Source organism: Pseudonaja textilis, chromosome 1, assembly GCF_049901715.1.
Source record: "Pseudonaja textilis isolate UNSWEBS1 chromosome 1, rPseTex1.2, whole genome shotgun sequence".
Lineage (NCBI taxonomy): Eukaryota > Metazoa > Chordata > Lepidosauria > Squamata > Elapidae > Pseudonaja > Pseudonaja textilis.
This window is the reverse complement of record NC_141990.1, coordinates 284,203,600-284,224,590: the sequence shown is the minus strand read 5'-3', so window position 1 is coordinate 284,224,590 and position 20,991 is coordinate 284,203,600. Positions and strand designations below refer to the sequence as shown.

At 36.1% G+C, this 20,991-nt stretch overlaps 2 protein-coding genes across 9 annotated transcripts in view; one reads left to right on the top strand and one right to left on the bottom strand.

The window, feature by feature from the left end:
- Nucleotides 1–9,344, bottom strand: part of COQ6 (coenzyme Q6, monooxygenase) — a 33,082-nt gene extending 23,738 nt beyond the window's left edge. For 4 of the 6 annotated variants that reach the window (XM_087921937.1, XM_026711561.2, XM_087921935.1 and 1 more), the window contains exons 1-11: nucleotides 9,134–9,344; nucleotides 7,420–7,554; nucleotides 6,182–6,240; nucleotides 5,087–5,210; nucleotides 4,682–4,812; nucleotides 4,020–4,127; nucleotides 3,869–3,931; nucleotides 3,518–3,625; nucleotides 2,176–2,378; nucleotides 1,572–1,687; nucleotides 734–900 (exon numbers count right to left, since the gene is read on the bottom strand). In XM_087921937.1, the coding sequence (XP_087778063.1) occupies nucleotides 734–900; nucleotides 1,572–1,687; nucleotides 2,176–2,378; nucleotides 3,518–3,625; nucleotides 3,869–3,931; nucleotides 4,020–4,127; nucleotides 4,682–4,812; nucleotides 5,087–5,210; nucleotides 6,182–6,240; nucleotides 7,420–7,554; nucleotides 9,134–9,329 (1,410 nt within the window). In that variant the 5' untranslated portion in view covers nucleotides 9,330–9,344. Of the gene's footprint in view, nucleotides 1–733; nucleotides 901–1,571; nucleotides 1,688–2,175; nucleotides 2,379–3,517; nucleotides 3,626–3,868; nucleotides 3,932–4,019; nucleotides 4,128–4,681; nucleotides 4,813–5,086; nucleotides 5,211–6,181; nucleotides 6,241–7,419; nucleotides 7,555–8,939 lie in introns of all 6 variants that reach the window. The other 2 variants (XM_087921938.1, XM_026711579.2) reach the window with 1 other exon arrangement.
- A 170-nt stretch (nucleotides 9,345–9,514) lies between these two features.
- FAM161B (FAM161 centrosomal protein B) lies at nucleotides 9,515–19,798 on the top strand. Of its 3 annotated transcripts, none has more exons than XM_026711538.2 (9): nucleotides 9,515–9,655; nucleotides 10,955–11,268; nucleotides 13,850–14,403; nucleotides 15,030–15,361; nucleotides 16,963–17,090; nucleotides 17,942–18,109; nucleotides 18,550–18,649; nucleotides 18,823–18,959; nucleotides 19,573–19,798. In XM_026711538.2, the coding sequence occupies exons 1-9, from the start codon at nucleotides 9,593–9,595 to the stop codon at nucleotides 19,655–19,657; spliced, it is 1,881 nt and encodes a 626-aa protein (XP_026567323.1). In that variant the 5' UTR covers nucleotides 9,515–9,592; the 3' UTR covers nucleotides 19,658–19,798. The 3 variants fall into 3 exon arrangements, with proteins under 3 accessions (XP_026567323.1, XP_087778056.1, XP_087778057.1); XM_087921930.1 differs by having other exon boundaries at nucleotides 9,521–9,670; XM_087921931.1 differs by having other exon boundaries at nucleotides 9,575–9,682.
- The last annotated feature ends 1,193 nt before the right edge of the window (nucleotides 19,799–20,991 follow it).

Sequence of the window (20,991 nt, the reverse complement as noted above, 5' to 3'; positions counted from 1 at the left end):
CTAAAGGATGAAGGAAAGACATCTTAGTATTCTTCTACCATTATTCATAACAAGGAAGGGAAGTTTTCTTAAGAGGAAAGGAAAATCCATACCAAAATCCTTGTTACTTTCCTATGCCATAAAAATTTATTACAACTAGGTTAGGTAATAACCTTTTTTTTCTCATATCCTATTAAGTCTTCCCTCCAAATGATACCAATGAACAAAAGTAAAATGCAACAGAAGTAGTATAGTTGTAGGTCTGTTGAGGAACTATCTAGCATCCTGTGATTTTTTTAGAGCCCTAATAAATCATCTAGATGGCAGACTGCCATCCGAGATCCTTTCCACAGATATCTGCAGAAGACCCCAGTGTACAGTTTCCTTATCGGTGGTTAAAAAGAACAGTACTGTATATTCTACATGGCATTTAATAGTCTCTTAACCACTTTCTTGGTGTGTAGTTTGAGTCAGATCAATTACATTGATAGAAATTTTCTTACCTTAAGCAAGGCAATAGCAAATTGTTTTTATTAGCAAAAATAATAATTAAATTAAATAATTGCAAATTTTGTGGTCTACAAAACAGACAAGAACTATATGAACCATATACAGGTGATGTACATCATGATACATCACATGCCACGATCGAGTTTGACACCCGTGGTCTAGCTACAAACATGTCCCTTTCCATTAGCCTTCTTTAAATGAATTATCATATTCAGTTACCTATTTTTTAAAAAAGAGAGCTTACTTTAACCGGAGGTACAGCATTGGTTATTTGCAATCCCCACGTCCTCAGCAGCACGAAAGGTGCCATATTTGTAGAGTAAAGTCTGCTTAACAAATCGGTTGCCGCCACAAGAGAAAGATTGTGCCTCTGCCGTTCTCTTTCATATTGGAGTAGATGACTTAAAGAACCTACAAAGTTTATTCTGAAATTAATTAATTAGTAAACTGATTATCCCAAGGAAGTTAGGGAGGACTGACATCGGGCTACAAAATTACTCAATTTGATAAAATGTCAAAGTTTGGCAAAAAGAAAATGGTATCAAGGGGGTAACGGTATTCTTTGAAGATTAAACATTTCCACCTCAGGTATAGATTACATGGCCTTCATCAGACTTCCCCAACCTTCCTGGCTTTTCGAACGGGGGAGAGGGGGGAGGGAGAAGGAATGGTAAGTGTGCACATGTGCAGCTCCATTTGCACAAGCAGCGGACACACTCGCTTCTTCTGCAGCCTGGTTCCGAACGGCTCACAGCCCCACCCCCACCCCCAAATTAGGTTAGAAGCATTTTGCTTTGCAACGTGTCTCTATCCTTGTTTTATACTTGAAAAACTTCTGGCAGCCAACCTGTATGTCAAGCTGTCAAAACATGAATTTCACCGCACCCGGTTAGACTACCTGGGCTACCAAGTGTCAAATGAGGGCACAGATCTGAATTAATCAAACAATAAGCCCACATTAACTCCAAGAGAGATGGCCATTGGCACATTAGCAACTCAAGAGCAGGCCAGGGATGTTTTGCGAGTTGACACTGGATGGTTATGACAAAGCCCTAAATTGCTTCATTGTGTTATATACTTACCTAAGTCTTTTCCTTTGAATGCTGCAGCACTTAGATAATTTGTCAAGCATGAAATATCACCAAATCCCATATTTACACCTTGGCCAGCTAAAGGATGGACCCTGTGAGCTGCATCACTGAAATGAGAGAATAATAATACTTGACATTAAAAAATGCGTTAGTCTAGTTCATGGTAAAGAGACACAACTCTAATTCCCCATATTTCATATTCTGCATTACTACAGAATTCTCTTAAGCAATATCCTTAAACACTTACAGGATAGACACCCCACAAAAGTTGATCATATAATAGGATTTTCCCAGCACTTCCCCCCCCAACAGTAATAGCTACTTCCACAAATAATATATCAAAATAGAAAAATCAAGAGGAATGTGGCCAGATTGCTTCTGTTCCAATAAAACAGTACATTCTAGTTCCTATTTTCTAGCAAAATCAACCAATTCTAAATAAGAAAAGCCTTTATTATCTATTTATAATAAATTATCTATGTATACGTAGACATTATACAGTTTATTTTAATCATTCAAGCAGCACTAATATCAATACTCCATCACTACTCCCAAATGTTATTTACAGCACTGAAGTTTCTTAAAGTAAAATTACCCAATAAGGGCTACACGATCTTGAACATATTCTGTTGCGTGTCCCAATCCAAGAGGGAATACAGCTCGGCTCTTAGGATCAACTTTTGCAACACTTGGGGGCAGCTGTCGGGCTGCAGTCCCTGACGGCATCATGAGAGAAACAGCAGATCGAAACATGGACGCAGCTGTATCAATGAAGTCCGAGTGATTTGCGTTGCTCCACTGAATAACAATAAAGATTTATTTGGTAACTATATGCGCTAATGGATTCTGAAATTGACAGCTGATACTGAAAATCCAGTTTTAGACTAACACTTCTGCCCAGCATTTGAACTGAGTAGCAGTCACAAGCAGGACATATAGTAAATAAAACATGTTAGAAGGAAAATTTGTTCTTCTTTTAGCTCTGCTTCCACTGCTCTCAATATTCCTCACATGCAGAATTCACAGCAGCTCATAATAAACCCTCAATAAGTCTAGAAACAGAACAACCTCAGTTCTTGTGTAGCATCTAAGAAGCACAATGACAAGATAACATTCTGATTCATTTATTTTTGAGTCATGAATAACAGAGTTGAAAGGGACCTTGGAGTCCAACCCCAAGCAGGAGACCTTGTATCATTTCAAAAGAATGGTTGTCCATTCTCTTCTTAAAAACTAGTGTTGAAGCACGCACAACCTCTGCAGGCAAGCCATTCCACTGATTAATTGTTAAAAAAAAATGTCTTTATTTCTAGGTTATTCCCCCTCCTTTGTAAGGTGTCCTGGCTTATGTTATTAAGATAGGCAACTATACATATATTTTAAATTAAGTAAGTGAGTGAGTGAAAGGCTGAATAGATTAATGATTCTTTGGCAACCTTTTTTTAATCCTCAAAGGCCACAGATGGTAAAAGGCTGTGGAATAGGTAATGTGAGCACTAACAAATATGTCTATACACAAATACCCTCCTCCTGCCCCTGTGCTCACTGTTGGCCAATATTATGCAAAGGGGAATATGAGATGAACACAGAGATGTCTTATGAGAATGACCAGTAAGGGTGTTTTCAGGATAAATATAGGTGATAGTATCCATGAAGTTTTGAACTGAACAAACAATTGGCAACAACACAATTAATAAAAGTTATGTTTGTAGAAGATCTTATCAATTTTTAGGCAGAAGTTTGTTTAGGTTAAATGTAAGGAAGCATGGAACCTGAGAAGAAAGAAAAAAATAGATTCTTGTATCCAACTAGCACTAACATAGCTTCTAGCCATAAAAATTATTCAGACATCATATTGCTACTCTTGAATATTTATTTCTTGTATTTCTTATCAGAGAATATCAATAATCTTCATTTTATACATTGAAAATACTCACAAAAGCAGAGTTGACTGAGTCCACAAAATTTTCTTCATCCATACTCTGAAGTTGAACTGCATGTTCATGTGATGTGGACCAAACCAAAGAGCTGGCTGTATCAGAGAGCTGAGTTGATAACAAAACACAAAAACAAGACATCTCCTCAAATGCATATCACTGCAAGGATCTCACTGAAACCTAATATCTTAATAAAATCATGAGAGGCAGTTAAAGGGAAAAAGTACAGTCATAAGAATTTTTAAAAATGCTTACTGTAATAACAGATCTGTCAATTATTAACTAATGGAAAATAAAAACAAAAGACAATGACTAAAAACTGGGTCAGATAAAAGTTAAAACGTTCTTTACTGGGAGGAGCGCAATTGGTCCTGAAGGAAGAAATCTCTGCCATGCCACATTGTTATCGGTTGCCTGCAATGTATGAAAGACAGTGAAGATTACTAATTCTGTGGTTAGTTTTTTATCTTCAAAATTGTAGCTTGATATTCCAACATCTGACCTCAGACAAGTGGAGAGTAGCAACTACTGCTGACTGATCATACTGATAATTAATATTCTGAATACCAGCTGCTTTCCGGATCAAAGAATTTTGGCCATCCGCCCCAATCTGTGAAGATAATAAGAATTTAAAATTAATTTTTTTAACAGACTTAATGAAAAACAAATCCTCTATTAAGAACTATCCATAAATAGCTAGACAAAGGACCTATAATGTCTGCCTGGTAGCAAAAGAGGCACACCTTTTCCCCTGCATCTTTGTTTAAATCCTTTTCCAGTATCTACTCTAAGGACTCCACCAAAACAGATTTGAAGAAGCTGACATGAGATATAGTGAGAAAGAATGGAAAAATTCTCAAAACATCAATCACTCATGTGACTTCTAACAGTATCCACTAGAACCACACTTTCTCTCTTCTCTTGCATATGCATCTTACATGTAACCTATTTACAATGATATGTAAAATGGATACTCAAACTGGCACCATATATAATTACTTCCGAATAAATGCATTTAGAATCAATAACAATACTTTCAACTCACCTTTCAACCCCCTTCACGCTGGTAATATTGCACAACATGACATTAGAAGCAGATCCAGCAAACGGTTTAGATTATGGTGCCTAATCAAACAGAAATCAAATAGAAAATATCTTAGTTACCAGCAATTTGGTTTGAAATCTGCGTCCATCTGCTAAATCAATTTGGACCCAAGGACTTGAGTCAGAAGATTGATGAGGAAGGGGCCAGGTATATCCAATTGCTCTGCTTCTGTAGAGAACTTCCACTCGGTCTAATAGGGACACAATGTATTGATGTCATTAAACGACAGAGAAGCAGCAAAGAAATACAATTCTGAAGCCAATCAAGATCCAAGCCTTTCTAATTGAATTAATAGCTTAATATCTTAAGAAGGGACCTTCCATACTCAAAAATATTATACTATTATTACTATTATAATCCAGATTATTTACTGGACATAGATTTCATGGCTTTCTATGACTTTATCTACCCTGTTTTCTGAAAAAAGGCTGAAGTAAACCAAAATTAAGACAAGCAATAGCTACCTGAAACTGTATCCAATTGTTTGTATAGAGCTGACATGATAATATCATTCTCTACGATATAACCCATGTCTTCCAGGTTATCATTCTCAAACGTGATCAGGGCCTCAGAGCAAGCATCCCACACCTACAAAAAGAAATTATCTATTTAAATGCAGCAAACAAATGTATCAATATCCCCTTTATCAAGACTTTTCATTTACAAAATTCAGCTGCTGGAGTGTCTAGCAAATACATATTAAAGATATTAATGTTGAAAAGCAGAAGGCATTTAAAAGTGAGAACCTTACAAGGAAGCATTTCACATATTATTCCCACAATAAATACATTAGAAGACTGAGCAAGGCTATAGCATACTTCCTGAAGGCTTAAATTACAAGGAATATTAAGTAATGGAGAATACAGGATATTTCTTTCAAGAATATACAAGGGAAGGATTCACAAAGCAACTTTATCTTTCCTTTCTAAATACAGAATTGTACCAAATGATGTCTTTTCACTAACAGTCATTACAAATAGTGATAATTCCTCTTCATAAACTCCCCTTCACATTTTCCTCTACAATTCCCAAATCCACATCAGATTTGGTTGATTAGTATGCTGGGATAAGGAGGAAGAGGAAAATTGTATTAGCTGAGAGAATATCTCTTCACATAACACTGAATGTGGCCCAGAGCATGCTCCCCTGCAAAGAGTAATTATTTCACATGTTTATACAAGCTCCTGAAAACTAGGGCTGTGTAATGATTTAATTCCAAAAAGATGCTTCAGAGCATAAGCAATGAAAATGTAGTATCTGTCTGCAGTTATTTAAAATAATGACATCTTTGCACAGGATGTTGAAAACAACTGCACACAGGTGTTATAGCCAAACTCCTGAACTTTATAAAGCACTTTATATGTCTTATGTCTGAAGCACTGCATTGCTCTGCTAAAACAGAATGTACAATTGATTTTACACCATATGTATGATACATATAATTTTCTCTAGAGAAGAAATACACTGTAGCTGCTAAGAACAAAGTAATTTAAAAACCTGCACAACCTATTGTTGTACATATTACCCCAGACATATTTATTTTTTGCATTATCAGGCACCTGCATCCTCCTAAAAGGTTTGATTCTCATGTTGCAGATATGTTCCCATGCACCAAAGCCTAAAAAAGAAAGAAAATTATCCTACTATAGCAATAGCAGTAGCACTTAAAAATTATATACCGCTTCACGGTGCTTTACAGCCCTCTCTCAGCGGTTTTACAGAGTCAGAATATTGCCCCCAACAATCTGGGTCCTCATTTTACTGACTTCGGAAGGATGGAAGGCTGAGTCAACCTTGAGCCTGGTGAGACCTGAACTACCAAACTGCTAGCAGCCAGTGATGAGCAGTAGCAGCCTGCAGTACTGCACCACTGCTGCTCGTGATACTATATCAAAGATTAACTCCCATATTCCATAAACATTTAATGGAAACTCATCAGAGCCAAAAATAAATAAAACTCAACTATTATCTACTTTTTTTGCAATGGTCTTTGTTCCACTTCATTGATTTTTACAGCTTTTGATTCAATTGCCATTTCTTGAGAAGACCAACAAAAGCTTTCAAGAATTTTGTTTTTAAAATATGCACAAAAAACAAGCAATCATAAGGAGAAATGTGGAGAAATGCTAGAAGGCAGTCAAGTAAGAAATCAATCATACATATTTTGTGATTTTCAGTATCAACACTGAAGAATCATGGAGCCAAAAATATAATAGGCTGGCCATGATTCTTAGACCAATATAAAAAGAGCTAAATATACAAGACCACATTTCAATGGACAGAATATATGAAAATAGAATAGAATAACAGAGTTGGAAGTGATCATACATATGAATAATTAATGTCTCTCTTAAATTAATATCTTGCATAGAATGCAAGACTATAATTTCATACCAAGCATCCAACTCAATGTACCATTCCTTGTTTGGCAACTGTCTCAGTTAATGATCATTACTGTACAAATGCTGCAGTAATAAACAGCAATAAAAAATCATTTTCCAGGCAATGTGTACATTTGTAACTATACTTCAGGGGCCTGACAATGCATTCTTGAGAATATAATTAATTTGGAGAGAAAGTAATGCTGGCATAGCTATGCAAGATAACTTTATTTGAATAAGACAGCAACAACTAGTGCTTTTTGCATAATCTCTCTCAATCAAATGTTTACTTAGCAGCCATTTTTTGCTTAAAGGCATAGTTATTGGAACAGAATTTGGTTGCTAAACAAGGTGTGTTTGTATGGCTACCCACATTCACAGTTGACATACAGGTAACTGGAGAATGCTATACTTACTACTTAGAAATGTGGCAGATCCAGGTGTGATAGCACTGACTCTATTACTGTACTCCATTGATAAATCCTTAATCTTTTTTTTGGGACGAGCTTCTAGTAGTAGAATTTTCTTATCAGAGAGGTGAACATCATGCCCTTAAAAGAAGCAAACAGATGTTTAACTATTTTTTTCAGCAAAGTTTAATCAATAATTTTTTTAAGATTATAAAATACAAGTCTTTAAAGGAATAGACTTGTTTTGGATTTTTTTCTGAACACCCAGAATGCTTAGTACCCTATTTCTGGTAAAGTGTCTGGAGGATGTGAATATCAGTTATTCTTTCATCTATGTCACAGGAAAATCAGAAAGAAACTCGGACTGCATGAGATATTTGAACATCTATTGTTTATAACTATGTTTCAATCAAATATAGTTACTCTCATTTATTCTCTAGCCAACATAGGACTATCAAATACAATTCCGTGCAGGTAGTCCTTGATTTACAACAGTTCATTTAGGGACCAAAGTTACAACAGCACTAAAAAGTGATTTATGACCATTTTCACACAACCATTGTAGCATCCCCATGATCATGTGATCAAAATTCAGATGCTAGCAATTGACTCCTATTTATGACAGTTGCAGTGTCCCAGGGTCATGTGATCATCTTTTGCAACTTTTTGACAAGCGAAGTCAATGGGGAAGCCACTTAGCAACCATGTTACTAACTTAACCATTGCAGTGATTCACTTAATTTGGCAAGAAAGGTCATAAAATGGGGCAAAATTCACTTAATAACCATTTCATTTAACAACAGAAATTTTGGGCTCATTTGTGAAAGTTGAAGACTATCTTAACTCAAGACGTAAATGATAACATTTGTTCAAGTCTTTGTGGACTTCCTATGATGACATCACACTATTGCGCTATGGCAGTCTATGGGCCAGATGTGTCAGGTGCTGGCCACGCCCACCCCCATTTTAGCCAAGGGTGGAAAAGTCACGATTCATCACATGACGATGCAAATTTGACAGCCCTGCTCTATGGTTTCAGTTTAGCTTACAGAATCTTTATAATTACTAAAATGTAAATGCTTATGTAGCATTTGTAGTGTAATATCTAAACTTGATATTATGAATAGTTATATTTTCTTTTACATGTTTTTTGAAGCGGCTCAAATAGCCAAAAATGCAACGGCTAATTTTATTCTTTTTAACTTTGTTCATGTGCACAACTTGCATAAACCACACAGAGTCTATTTCAACTGGAGCAGCATGTAGGTCCTGTAAATTAATATAGTTTGCATTAACAGACTTATATTTCAGTATCCAATGCACAAAATCTGTTGGTGGAAAGCTATAAAATCCGTATATCCTTTCAGATTTAAAACCAGCTGAATGTACACATTAATAGCATTTTAAAGGAAACGGGTCTTCAAATTCTAATTTTGGGGGATGCACACCGAATTATGCGACGAACATTTCATAACCATTCTCTTTAGCGTGTAAAAACATTATAAATTTCCGGTCACAATAATCACCTTCGGCCTAGAACCAACCCGATTCTCTGTATCAACATCCCCCAAACTGGTTCTCCCGGCAAGTATTGGGCAAGAATTCCCAATCGCCATGACGGAGGGGATCACGTTAGGGAAAGCTGTGGAGACTTAAATAAATAGGGATTCTTGCAGACTTCTGGGTGCCTTTAAGGGAGGTTTATTGCCAAATCTCATACCCAGAGCAGCAGCCATGGCGGCTCCCACCATGCCACCGCCCGACACCACCACATCGTATACAGCGTTGGAGCTGTTGCTTCTCACTGAACCCTGCCGCGACAGAGAGCCGACAGGCCCTGCGAGGAGAAGAAGGAGACCCTTCCTTCGATACAATCCGGCACCACGATCCAACAATAAACCCACTACGGCAGCCATTGTTATTTCGGAAGTGACGAATCCGTCTCTCTAACAACCACTCGTTACCGGAAACCTCTTCAGGATTACCATGACAATGGACAGGTTAACGGAATCTGTCCAATGATATCTCGTCAGGGGCGGAGCGTAAGAGCATGGTCCATTTCATTGGCCACTATGCGAGAGAAACAAAAAAGGGAGGAGGGTTCATTGGTCAGGGCATAAACAGCAAGGTAAGCGTGGAGCTGTTTAATAGTGGCGAAGGTAACAGTAGTGGAAGAGACATGACGGTGTTGGAAGTTGCTAATGAAGCCCAAGCAAAGCCTCCGCCAGAAGAAGCACAACGGGTAAGCAGACGCAGGGTAAGATGAATGGTGGATGGTTTAGTGGCAGAAGCTGCTTTAAGTAGTCGACTTGGTGTTTTTCCATGCTTGTCCTTGCCACATTTCTTCTAGCTGCGATAGCCACACCCTTGGAGACCAGCTGCGAGTGTAGGATGCATATCCTAGCTGATGCCATTAGACAGAGGAAACCCGCGGTGGCTGAAAAAATAACGTTGTACCAACTATAACATTGGATCTAGTTAATGCAAGCGTTGTTACTATTGATCATTGCACAGTTAGCCAGATGTTCAGACTGGATTTGGCATTTTTGTCTACCTATCCTTACCAACAACCTGGGATGATAACAACAACAACAACAATGGCAGAAGGCGCTTTACTTGGAACAGCTTCCAATCAGTGATGATATCTGTAACACCATCAAACATCCAGATCTGGATGTTTGATGGTGTTACAGATATAGTAGCATGATTTCTACTGACTGTTTCCTAGTATGATTTGATTGCTTATTGTATCCTGTGACTATTAAGTGTTGTGCCTTATGATTCTTGATCATGACGAATGTATCTTTTCTTTTATGTACACTGAGAGCATTTGCACCAAGACAAATTCCTTGTGTGTCCAATCACACTTGGCCAATAAAGAATAATATATTCTATTCTATATTATTATTATTATTATTATTATTATTAATTATTATTAACCCTGGCTGAATTTAGGGGCTTATTCTGAAAAACAGTTAGTCCTCAACTTACAACAGTTATTTTAGTGACTGAAGTTACAACGGCACTGAAAAAAGTGACCTATGACAATTTGACTATGACCATTTTTCACCCTTATGATCATTGCAGCATCCCCATGGTCACATGATTAAAATTCAGACTCTTGGCAACTGACTCATATTTGCATTGTCCCAGGATCCTGTGATCACCTTTTGTGACCTTCTGACAACTAAAGTCAATGGGGAAGCCAGATTCACTTAACAACCTTGTTATTAACTTAACTGCAGTGATTCACTTAACAGCTATGGCAAGAAAAGTTGTAAAATGGGGCAAAACTCACTTAACAAATGTCTCACTTAGAAACAAAAATTTTGAGCTCAATTGTGGTTGTAGATCGAGGACTACCTGTATATACAGAAGTGGCAGCATTAAAGAGAATGTAATATCAAAGCAGATTGCCTTGCAGGAAAATAGTAATTAATCAAATCAGTGCCTGGTTGAGCCATTTGAATACAAACTTCATTTCTAAAGTTCTTCCTCTGCTTTATATTTTGGTTTTACTGTTTTGTTTTGCTTTGCTTAGGTATTTCCGATTAAAGTGGAGTCAGAGTCAGAATCAGAAGTGGAACCAGGTAGTAACATCACTGGAAATGAGCTACTGGATTTTCTTAAGCCACAGCAAGACGAAATAGCTACTTCAAGTTTGGGTGATCAGTTTTATGATTCACTTCAGGACCTCAAAAGGAAAAACAGGCAGAGTTTGTTAGAATTAGGGCTCTTATATCAAGAAAAGCTTAAAAATGCTCATCACTCATCCACAAAAGACAAGGAACTGGAAGATTTTTTCCAGGGCAACGGAAGACTGATACTGCCAATTAAATTCCAGAGTGATCTGAGGTAAGATGAGTGGGTTTTTTCCTGGGATTAACAAATTATAGAATAGAATAACAGAGTTGGAAGGGACCTTGGAGGTCTTCTGGTCCAATCCCCTGCTCAGACAGGAAACCCTATACCATTTCAGACAAATGGTTGTCCAATCTATTCTAATTATACTATACTAGACAGCCTGTGATCCAGGTTGTCTAGTATAGTATAATTTCATTCATTTCAGAAATAACTCCAGAGATTCTTCTTGGGTTTTTTTTTTTCAGTATTTTTTTTATTAAGGATTATATTGAGCAACTGCTGTAGTTGAAATTTATGCAACTACAAAATAAAGAGATACATTAAATAAAAGGTAAAAAAGATAAAAGAAAAAGAGAGAAAAAACTTTCATCCCCAGTAAATATAATCAAATATTAAGAACTTATCAGTATATCTTAAAATAAAAGCAAACACCTCTTTATAATCTTGCCCAAGATACCTCCAAAATCTCATCTCAAAAACCTCATCCCTTCCTGTGAAACAGCAAAAGTCTCCTAGGGGTTATCAGAAATGACAACATAAGTAACACAAATTGGGTCTATTATACCCAGTTTGAAACCATCCTTCCCTCTAAAACATTTCCCCTCTCTTATTTCTTCTCTTCAAATAATCAACATTCAGTCACACTCAAAAAATTGATTTATAATTAAACATTACCCCAAATAACCATTGTCTTCCAGTCCTAGTCAAGAAGTCATTAAAATCCCCTCAAATAACAGCTCATCATTTTAATATTGGTCAAATGAATTGTTTTTATATTCTTTCTTTCTTTCTACAGTCTTTAAAATTCTCATAAAAAGTTCTAGCGTCTGCCTATCAAGATTAGTGGAAGTTATGGAGTAACAGTATTACATAGGTATATTGAGGTACATCTATGACTATACAGTATATGCTGCTGCATTTTGATTAGATCGGTTGCAGATTCTGAGTGATCTTCAAGAGCATCTCCATGTAGAATGCATTTCAGGAATCAATCTGGGAAATTTAAGTGACTGTAAGCAGGGTCTCTTTGTCTAGAAACATACAATTACATACAAGGCAATGTTGTGCAAAAGCCTTGGCTATATGTGCCATCTGCTCCCCAAGTAGGAATCATGAGTCCTGAGGTGCCTGACAGCCTGTAATTGGATAAACACAACCTTATCCAGAGTTAATGTTGGAAAATCACTTGATCTAGATCCCAAGGAACAGAAAATCTACAAGTAGGTTGAGTCTAAGCCTGTTCTTCCCCATCCAACCTTCTCAGCTACTAGAAACTAAAAAAGCACCAAGACAGCTTCACTTGGTCTGCCTAAAACAGATATGTGCAACTAATATTGTCATAATTGTGATGATAGTGATCCCATGCTAACACATTATATTATCAGCAGTTTCAAATAGGTGTGATGGAAAATGGAGAGAAAATAAAGCTATGAGCATCCCACCTTCACAAAGCAGAGATTGAAGGCCAGTTGTCTCATTACACACATGCCATCAACCCCTGATTAAACCTATCCCTGCAGAAAGGAGAGGAACCATTATAACACCATGCTCCCTATTCTTACTCCCCTGAAGATACCACAGTCAATGGTATTGAACACTGAGGAGAAAAGAAGGAACACCTTTCTCCTATCCAAGCCTGTCACAGGTCTACAAAAACATACCTAGCTGTCTCGCTGATTTATCCCAGTCTGACAACAGAGGTCCTTGAAAGTTATAATTCAGCCATCTTCCCTAAATAGAAAAGGTTTTTCTTGGAGGAAAAATGTCCAAGTTTACTGGCTCCAGCAATGATTTTTGTGATGAAGATCCAGGCCACCACACTTTTAGCAGTTGCAGAACCACCTCTTTTCTCAAGGACGCATGCACCAGCACACGCATCACACATTACCTCCTCCGAGGCCCTGATCAGCAAGGAGGGATATGGATCAAAAACTCATCTGAATCATGTACTTGTTAAGCAAATCTGGCTTTCCACATTGACTTTACTTGTCAGAAGCCAGCTGTGAAGGTTACAAATGGTGAGCACATGACCCTGGGAAAGTACAACTGTCATAAATACAGATAAACCTCAACTTAACGGCCACAATTGAATCCAAACTTTCTGTTGCTAAGTGAGAATCTAGTTAAGTGAATTTTGCCCCATTTTATAACCTTGCCACAGTGGTCAAGTAATTCACTTAAATCACTGCAGTTATTAAATTAGTCACATGGTTCCCTGATAATGATACAATTGGATGAAGATGAAGCAAGGGAGAATGGGTCTACTGCTTTTCATTCATCACTGTTCACCACTATTGCTCTTTGTGATTTGATCTTTTTTGGTTAGGTTACAGTTTCTTTTGATCAAGTTGTTTAGTTTCTATATTAGTTGGATTTACTGGGATATAGGTTTCTTTGTCTTCCAGTAATTCTTTGGCTTTGAGGGAATATTTTGTATCATAGTTTGTAAATAATATTTAATGAAATGGTTAATAAAATCATACACGGTCTTGAAAATGTTAATTATAGCTAGCTTATTTCATTTATCTAATGTATCTGTCTCTCTCTTAATGTTTGTTTATTTTATTGTTAGGTGTGGTGATATAAGAAGTTGGAACTCTTTGTCTGATATCATTTTAGATAGCTCAAAAGATGAGAAAAATCGTTGCTCATTCCCTCAGTCTTGTTCAAAACCAAAGAGTGCCTCAGCTATCGGGATTTCCTCTTTTACTATTCCTCAGCCCTTCAAAATGTCCCTTCGAGAAACTCATCAAAGACCTCAATTTTTAAAATCACAGGCATTGCTTGAAAAAGAGTCAACTGCATACAAAAGGCAATTGCAAGAGGCTGCAGAATGCCAAAAACAATTTAGAGCACAACCTGTGCCTGCTCATGTCTATCTGCCACTCTACCAGGAAATAATGGAAAAGAATGAAATCCGTAGACAAATGGAAACTCAAAAAAGAAAGGAGCTCCTTGTTTCAATGCAAAAACCCTTCAGCTTTCAGATAAAAGAAGAGAAGAGAAAAGAGGCCACCAGACAGCAGTTTCTGAACATTTTAACCCCAGCTAAGAAAATAGTACCAAAGTTCAGGAAGAAAATCCCCAAATCCACATATGAGTCAATGCTTGGAGATAAACTGGAAGGTAAATATGATATCATCTAGGCAAAGATTCATTTTTGACTTTCCTAAGATACTAATGGTTGTTAATATTTCCCTTGATTTGTGAAAGGGAAATAATTGCCACAATAATCTAATTTTGAACTTTTGTCTCTTTTATTCAATCACAACATAAAGACTTGTCCAATGTAAAAGGAAGTAAATCAAATATAGAGGGGAAAGCAAAACACTTTATTCAGAAACACAAAATATGCAATGCAAATTGGTTATATATTTCACACAGGAGCTTTCTATTACACAATTTTAATATTTTGAATTTGGGGTTTTTAGTTTACGCAGAGAAAATTTTTGTGATTGCACAGAATCAACACTGATTTAATGACACATAATCACATTTTTTGTTTTTTATGAGTTAAAGATTTCTGTTCTGTTGTCATTTAAAAGCCTCATTATACCTTCTGCATTAGCTTTCTCCATCAGAAGCCTTTCTAAAATTCCTAGCCAGCTGTTTATACTGCTTGGTATAGTTTCCAAAAGGCAAAACAAATATCATTTTGAGAAGGATTGTTATACTTTGGCAATTTCCATTGTATGTTTTTATGTAAATTGTCATAGGATGAATGTTCATTATTTTTTCTTTTTAATCCCTAGAAGCTGAACTCTTAAGAAAAATCCGTATTCAGTTAAGAGCCAAGGAATTATTGGAAGAGTCCTGGGCCCCCAATGAGCTTGACCATAAACAAAGGGATAAAAAATCCCAAATTGCCTCTAAAAATAGGGAGCAAAAGTTGAGTTTTCTGCAAGGCAACTTTAGTTTTAAGCCAAGAATTAATACTTCAGTGCCTAATTTTGAAGAACTGTACTGGGCATTTCAGAGAAAAGTACTAACCAAACAAGAAATTAAAGAAACAACTCGTAATAAACCATTCAGACTGAGAACCGCAAATCTCAGTTGCAGACATAAAATGTGTGACAAGATGATGGTAAAGTATTTGCTTTAACTTATTTGTATTTCTACATGTGCAAATATATCTGCAACAAACAATTATTTTCTATCGCTCAAAACACTGAGAAAGTTTTAGATTAAGCATATATCTATTGGGGAATATAGAAAGAACAGCCATAACAATATTAGCTTATATTTGAGGTCCAATGCTAATGTAATTTCAAATAGAAAAGGATCCCTCTAATCATTTTGGACTGGCGGACACATTTGGACACTGTGTTGTACAAGTTTTTGGCATATTTCTGTAGGGCTTCATGATTCACAAAATGGCTGCCCATGGTGGGCATAGCACCGATTTAATTGAATGTTCCTTTGTGTAAGCAGATAGGCAGCTTTTTAATGTGGAGTGGTTATTCTGGTGGATGCTAAAGGAGAAATATGACAGCATGTTGATGTTCCTATGTCACAGTGGAACTCTAACATAAAAATATTTTTATGGTTGGGAGAATTGAAAAGAAGAGGCTATACTTCTACTATAGGCAGAACAATATGTACTTTGGAGGAGAATCCCATCTTGCTAGCTGACATTATCGGATGTTTGATAGTTGAACAATGTTTATTATATAGTTTTGAGCAAGAGTAGCTTGAGACCTGAAGGTGTGCTTGAGAAATATGATGGCCTAAATGCTATGGCTATTTGTCCTCTATGATATGTCTTGTTCTTAGCTTTTTGTGGCAAGCGAGACAGCTATAGCATTTCATTAGCATAATCTGCAAGGAACTCCCAAGGCAAACACTCCTCTCCACCTGACGATTGCAGAATCCTATGGCTTCAGAAATGCCTTGCTGGATAGTTGAATATTGTACCTGAATTTATTTTGGATTAAGCCCATGGTTTTTATAAATATTATTGATACAGGTAGTCCTCAACTTATGACCACAATTGATTCCAAAATGTATTGTTGTAAAGTGAGAAAATTGGTAAGTGGGTTTTGCCCCATTTTACGATTTTTCTCCCCACATTTGTTCAGTGAATCTCTGCAATTCTTAAATTAGTAACACAGTTGTTAAGTGAATTTGGTTTCCCTACTGACATTGCTTGTCAGGAGGTCGCAAAGGGGGACTCCATAATTCTGGGACACTGCAACTGTCATAAATATGAGTCAGTTGTCAAGCATCTGAATGTAAATCATGTGACCACGGGGATGCAACATGTGTAAAAATCTGTCATAAGTCACTTTTTTCAGTGCTGTTGTAACTTCAAACAGTCACTAAATGAACCGTTGTAAATTGAGGACTACCTGTATTTTGTCTTTGTATTTTACTTCCATTTTTGGCCTATGGAACACAGCTTCTGAACTGTTAAAAGGATTTAAAATAAATTATTAAGCTAAAAGCAAGCACATAATTATCAAGGCTTCCAAGTTTTATCTGTAGGAGAAGGATAGCCAGCATATTTTGCTTTTTTTTTTTTTTTTGAAACTTGGGTAAAAAGCATTTGAAGAATATTTTCTGTATGGTAAAAATGTTACATACTCATATGGGTGGATGCACATATGAAAGAATCTTTGCACTTAAAATTGTTTTTGCCACAGAATTTAAAAAAGAAAAACTAGCCAAAAGTATTTTTGCTTTCAGGATTTTCAGCAACCTTCTACGGCTCCAATACAAAGAAGTCGGTCTTTTAATTGTCTTTCAGCCCTCTCTGCCAATACACTTCCAATTTATATTACAGATGCAGTGAGAAAGAGGGCAGGTGCTATTAAGTAAGTAATAACATTTTATAAATACTGTCGAAGAAGACATGTATTTATAGTAATATTTTAGAAACATTTTACCATAAAATGGCATAACCTTTCTTAGCTGCATCATAGCTTGACTTGGAATTGGAGAAAATAAGAAAAAGTAATTTGAATCCTGCCCAAGTAGCAATGCTATGGCTTACCCTGACTTCTTTCCCTTTGTTTCCGTAGTTCCAATCCAAATCATTATCTGATGGAGGTTATCTTTGAAAGCATATTCTGTATTACATGAAAAAAGGCTAAGAATTAAAGAATGGTATCAAGCATATTACAGGGAGGCTTAAAAAGTTATTTTTAAAGGATTAACTCTAAGAAATTAACAGATTTTACTTCATTCTTTGTTTTTGTATACTTGTTATTTCATTTTGAAATAAATAAAGGTAGCCCTTGACTTACCATTGCAATTGGGATCATATTTCTGCTTGCGAAAGTAAGTTGAGGCACCCATTTGACTAGACCCTATTTTACAATAGGGCATTAAGCAAATTGTCATAATTATTAAGCAAATCCATGGCCATTAGGTGAATGCAGTGGTCATGTGCAAACCTGTTCAGAATGGGCAGTTTTTTTGCTGGAGACCAGAAAAAAAAAAGTCAGTTATGGTCAGATGACCACAGGACCTAGAACCAGTCATAAAGGCAAGACAATTGCCAAGTACCCAAAATGCAGTCATGTGACAGTGGCGTATATGTATGTGGGATACAACATTTATGATGGCCAGATTCTAAGCCTGTTGTAATTTTGAACAGTTGTTAAGTGACTGTCATAAGTCAAGGGTTATTCATATGTTCCATTGGCCATGTCTATACTCACAGACTCTTCCAAGAAAATAAGAAGTACAAGGAGAATGAAGGAGCTCGCTGGGCAGAGCTACAAAGAAAAAAATGTCAAGCAATACATAAATCAGTGATTTGTCGAGCAAAAGCTATGGACCCACATAAAAGTTTGAAAGAGACACACAAAGAAAAACTGAAGCAAAATTGGTCAGTATTGTAAATTTACCAAGTAATAGTGAGAGCAAAATATTTAAATATACATTACTTAATACTGTTTATGTGTTTATATGTCTGTATATATGTTTTTATTTATATGGATTGGCTTTCAATTGTGCCCAAAATGTAGCAATCATACAAGAATTATTATACTTTATTTACTTGTATTTACAGGCTGCTTTGCACAATTCCTAATTCGAAAACTGCATGCAAACAAATAAAAGATAGTAGAATTACACTGTATTAGAACAATATTAACTTACAAGATTAGACTAAAAAGATTTGTTAACTCCTTGACAAATAGAGGCCAATTTTATTTTAGAAGGCAAAAAGTATCCTATATTTTGGAAATTATGCAGAACAAAGCTTGTTTTTAATATATGAACAATAATTCAGATTATTTCAGGAAGTAAATTTAATTCTTGTTTCAGGCAAAATGGCCAAAAAAGAACAAGAGAATATAAGAAAGAACTAGAAGAGATGAAGATGCGCGTGAAGAACAGACCTTACCTATTTGAACAAGTCACAACAGTAATTGTTTTGCAATTGGAGTTTTTAAAAGTTACCTCAAACCTATTATTTAAAATGTTTTTTCTAAATGTGTACCTGTCTTATTTTAGAGAGTTTAAGAATTTTAATTAATTTTTAATTTATTTGTAAAATAAATTAAGTGTTTCTAAGATCTCTCTCTTTTTATTCCAAAGCATAGTGCCTGTCAAGGAGCACAGAAGCTTTTTAAGGATACCTTGCAGCAATGTGGATTGAATGAAGAGTTTGTGAGAAAGAAGGGGAGAGAAACCACTGATACAGTAGAAAAGCAACAGCAGTTTGAATCAAAAAGGTATGAAAGGAAACAGTATGTCTATAGTAAAAAAATATGTAGTAAGGTTGATGCCACCAAAAGGCTAATAATTGTAGTAAAAGCCATGATTCAGAGACCCATATTCTACTGAGACAGTTTCATCTGCTAGTTCTGCCTGTGGTTTATGAAATCAGATATTCCATAGATCTTTCAAGGTATATCCAACCCTCTTATCTCTTCAACAGGTCTGCAAAATGGATAGGCTACATTGACATAATCATTTACCTTTCTATTTTTTGCAAATAGATATGGAAATAAGGAAAATAACAAGAGAACTTAAATGGCAACTGTCTCACTCCTATCCTGCCAGCAATAAAACAATAAACTTCATAAATTAGCAATGCCTCCTGCATAACATTTGATGATCTTAGAACTACCCCATAAACACTTGATATAATTTTCTTCTATCATAAACCTCTGTCTGAATTTAGATAAAATGAGTGACTAAGTCACAAACTGTTGAAAGGATAAGATGGAAAAACTATGCTACCCTGACTTCTTAGAAAGGATTCATATGTGCTAATTTTGCAAGTAGGATGACCACTTTAGTGCTTTTACTGACAATAATGTAATGAATGCTTTTAATCAACAGAAATCCCAAATTCCAGAGCGATACTGAGGCTGACATCATAAAACAGCTATCCCAAGAGGGACTAAAAAGATTGGAATTAAAGTAGAAATAACTGATAAGTCTCCATTTGCTTTCAGCATATTCTTTTCTTTAATGAAGGACTAGATTTCTGCATAACTGAAGATAAATTGTATATTTTAATTATATATATGTGTGTGTGCGTGTGTGTTTTCTTAAGTTTTCGTGGGAATTTACCTGTATGGTATTCAGCTTTGTTCGGGTATTGTATGTATGTATGTATGGTATTCAGCTTTGCTTGGGTATTTTCCCATGTCATTGTAGTTGTGCTTTTAAAGTTGTAGCAACGTTTCGGCAGAATCTCATCTGCCATCATCAGGCTTCTGTATTGTGTTCGTCTGTGAGTCAGACTTTTACAGTTGTTTCAGTTTAAATTTGGAGCTAGCCTATTGCTATGTCAGAATGGTTTTTCCTTCATCCTGATTGGTTGGGAGTCTTGGTCTGTGTTTATTGGTCTTGGAGTTTGCTGTGTTCTGCTTGATTGGTGTTTCTAATATCTTCCGTCTGTTTTGTAGTATGTTTTTTTTTTTTTGGTCTTGATTGGCTGGCAACATTGTGTTTCCTGTATTGGAGGCTTTTAGTGCAGCTTGGCTCCGAGTAAATGGACGGCTATCATTTGTTAGGAAGCTAGGTTTCATCTGGGTGCCTGATTGGGGTGTCTTTGAGCTGGAGGTCCAGCTCAAAGACACCCCAACCTGCCTGATGATGGCAGATGAGATTCTGCCGAAACGCTGCTACAACTTTAAAAGCACAACTACAATGATGTGGGGAAATACCCGAGCAAAGCTGAATACCATATTAAGTACCCACGAAAACTTAAGAAAAAATATATATATATATATTAGAATACGTGACTGATGTATTCTAGTTAGCAATATGACTTGAAGTATTTAAATTTGGATAACGCTAGATTTTTGAGATCTTGCTTAAATGAAGATTGCCCAAGAGGGAAAAAAGAGTTGTATATACATCAGTCATCCCAATCAGTTTGAACCAGAGAACACATTTGAAAGTTAAAGACACATTTAAAATTGCTACCATTGATAAGTAAGGCTAGTCACAAAATGCTCATTTCCTACAAGCCAACTGATGTCTAACAACCTAAATAACAATGATTCCTAACAGTAATCTTTATCATGCATAGACAACTGGGAAAAATGAGCCTTCCAGAAAATATTACCTTATTTCTTCTAGGAAGAAAAGTAGAAAAACATTAGGAACTCTAGGAAGAAGTAGAAAAACTGTCTCAATATTTTTTAGAATTATAATGAGTTCACCTTTCAACCAAAAGACCTAGATGCAATCTAAAATTTGTAGTTAATTTAACATGAAGACAAAAATTGCTTAATGTACTGTAGAGTC

Coding starts and splice junctions, on each gene's coding strand:
- FAM161B (XM_087921930.1), top strand. CDS start 9,593: ATGACGGTGTTGGAAGTTGCTAATGAAGCCCAAGCAAAGCCTCCGCCA. Junction 18,110..18,549: donor GAAAAACTGAAGCAAAATTG/GTCAGTATTGTA, acceptor TTCTTGTTTCAG/GCAAAATGGCCAAAAAAGAA. Junction 18,650..18,822: donor TATTTGAACAAGTCACAACA/GTAATTGTTTTG, acceptor TTTATTCCAAAG/CATAGTGCCTGTCAAGGAGC.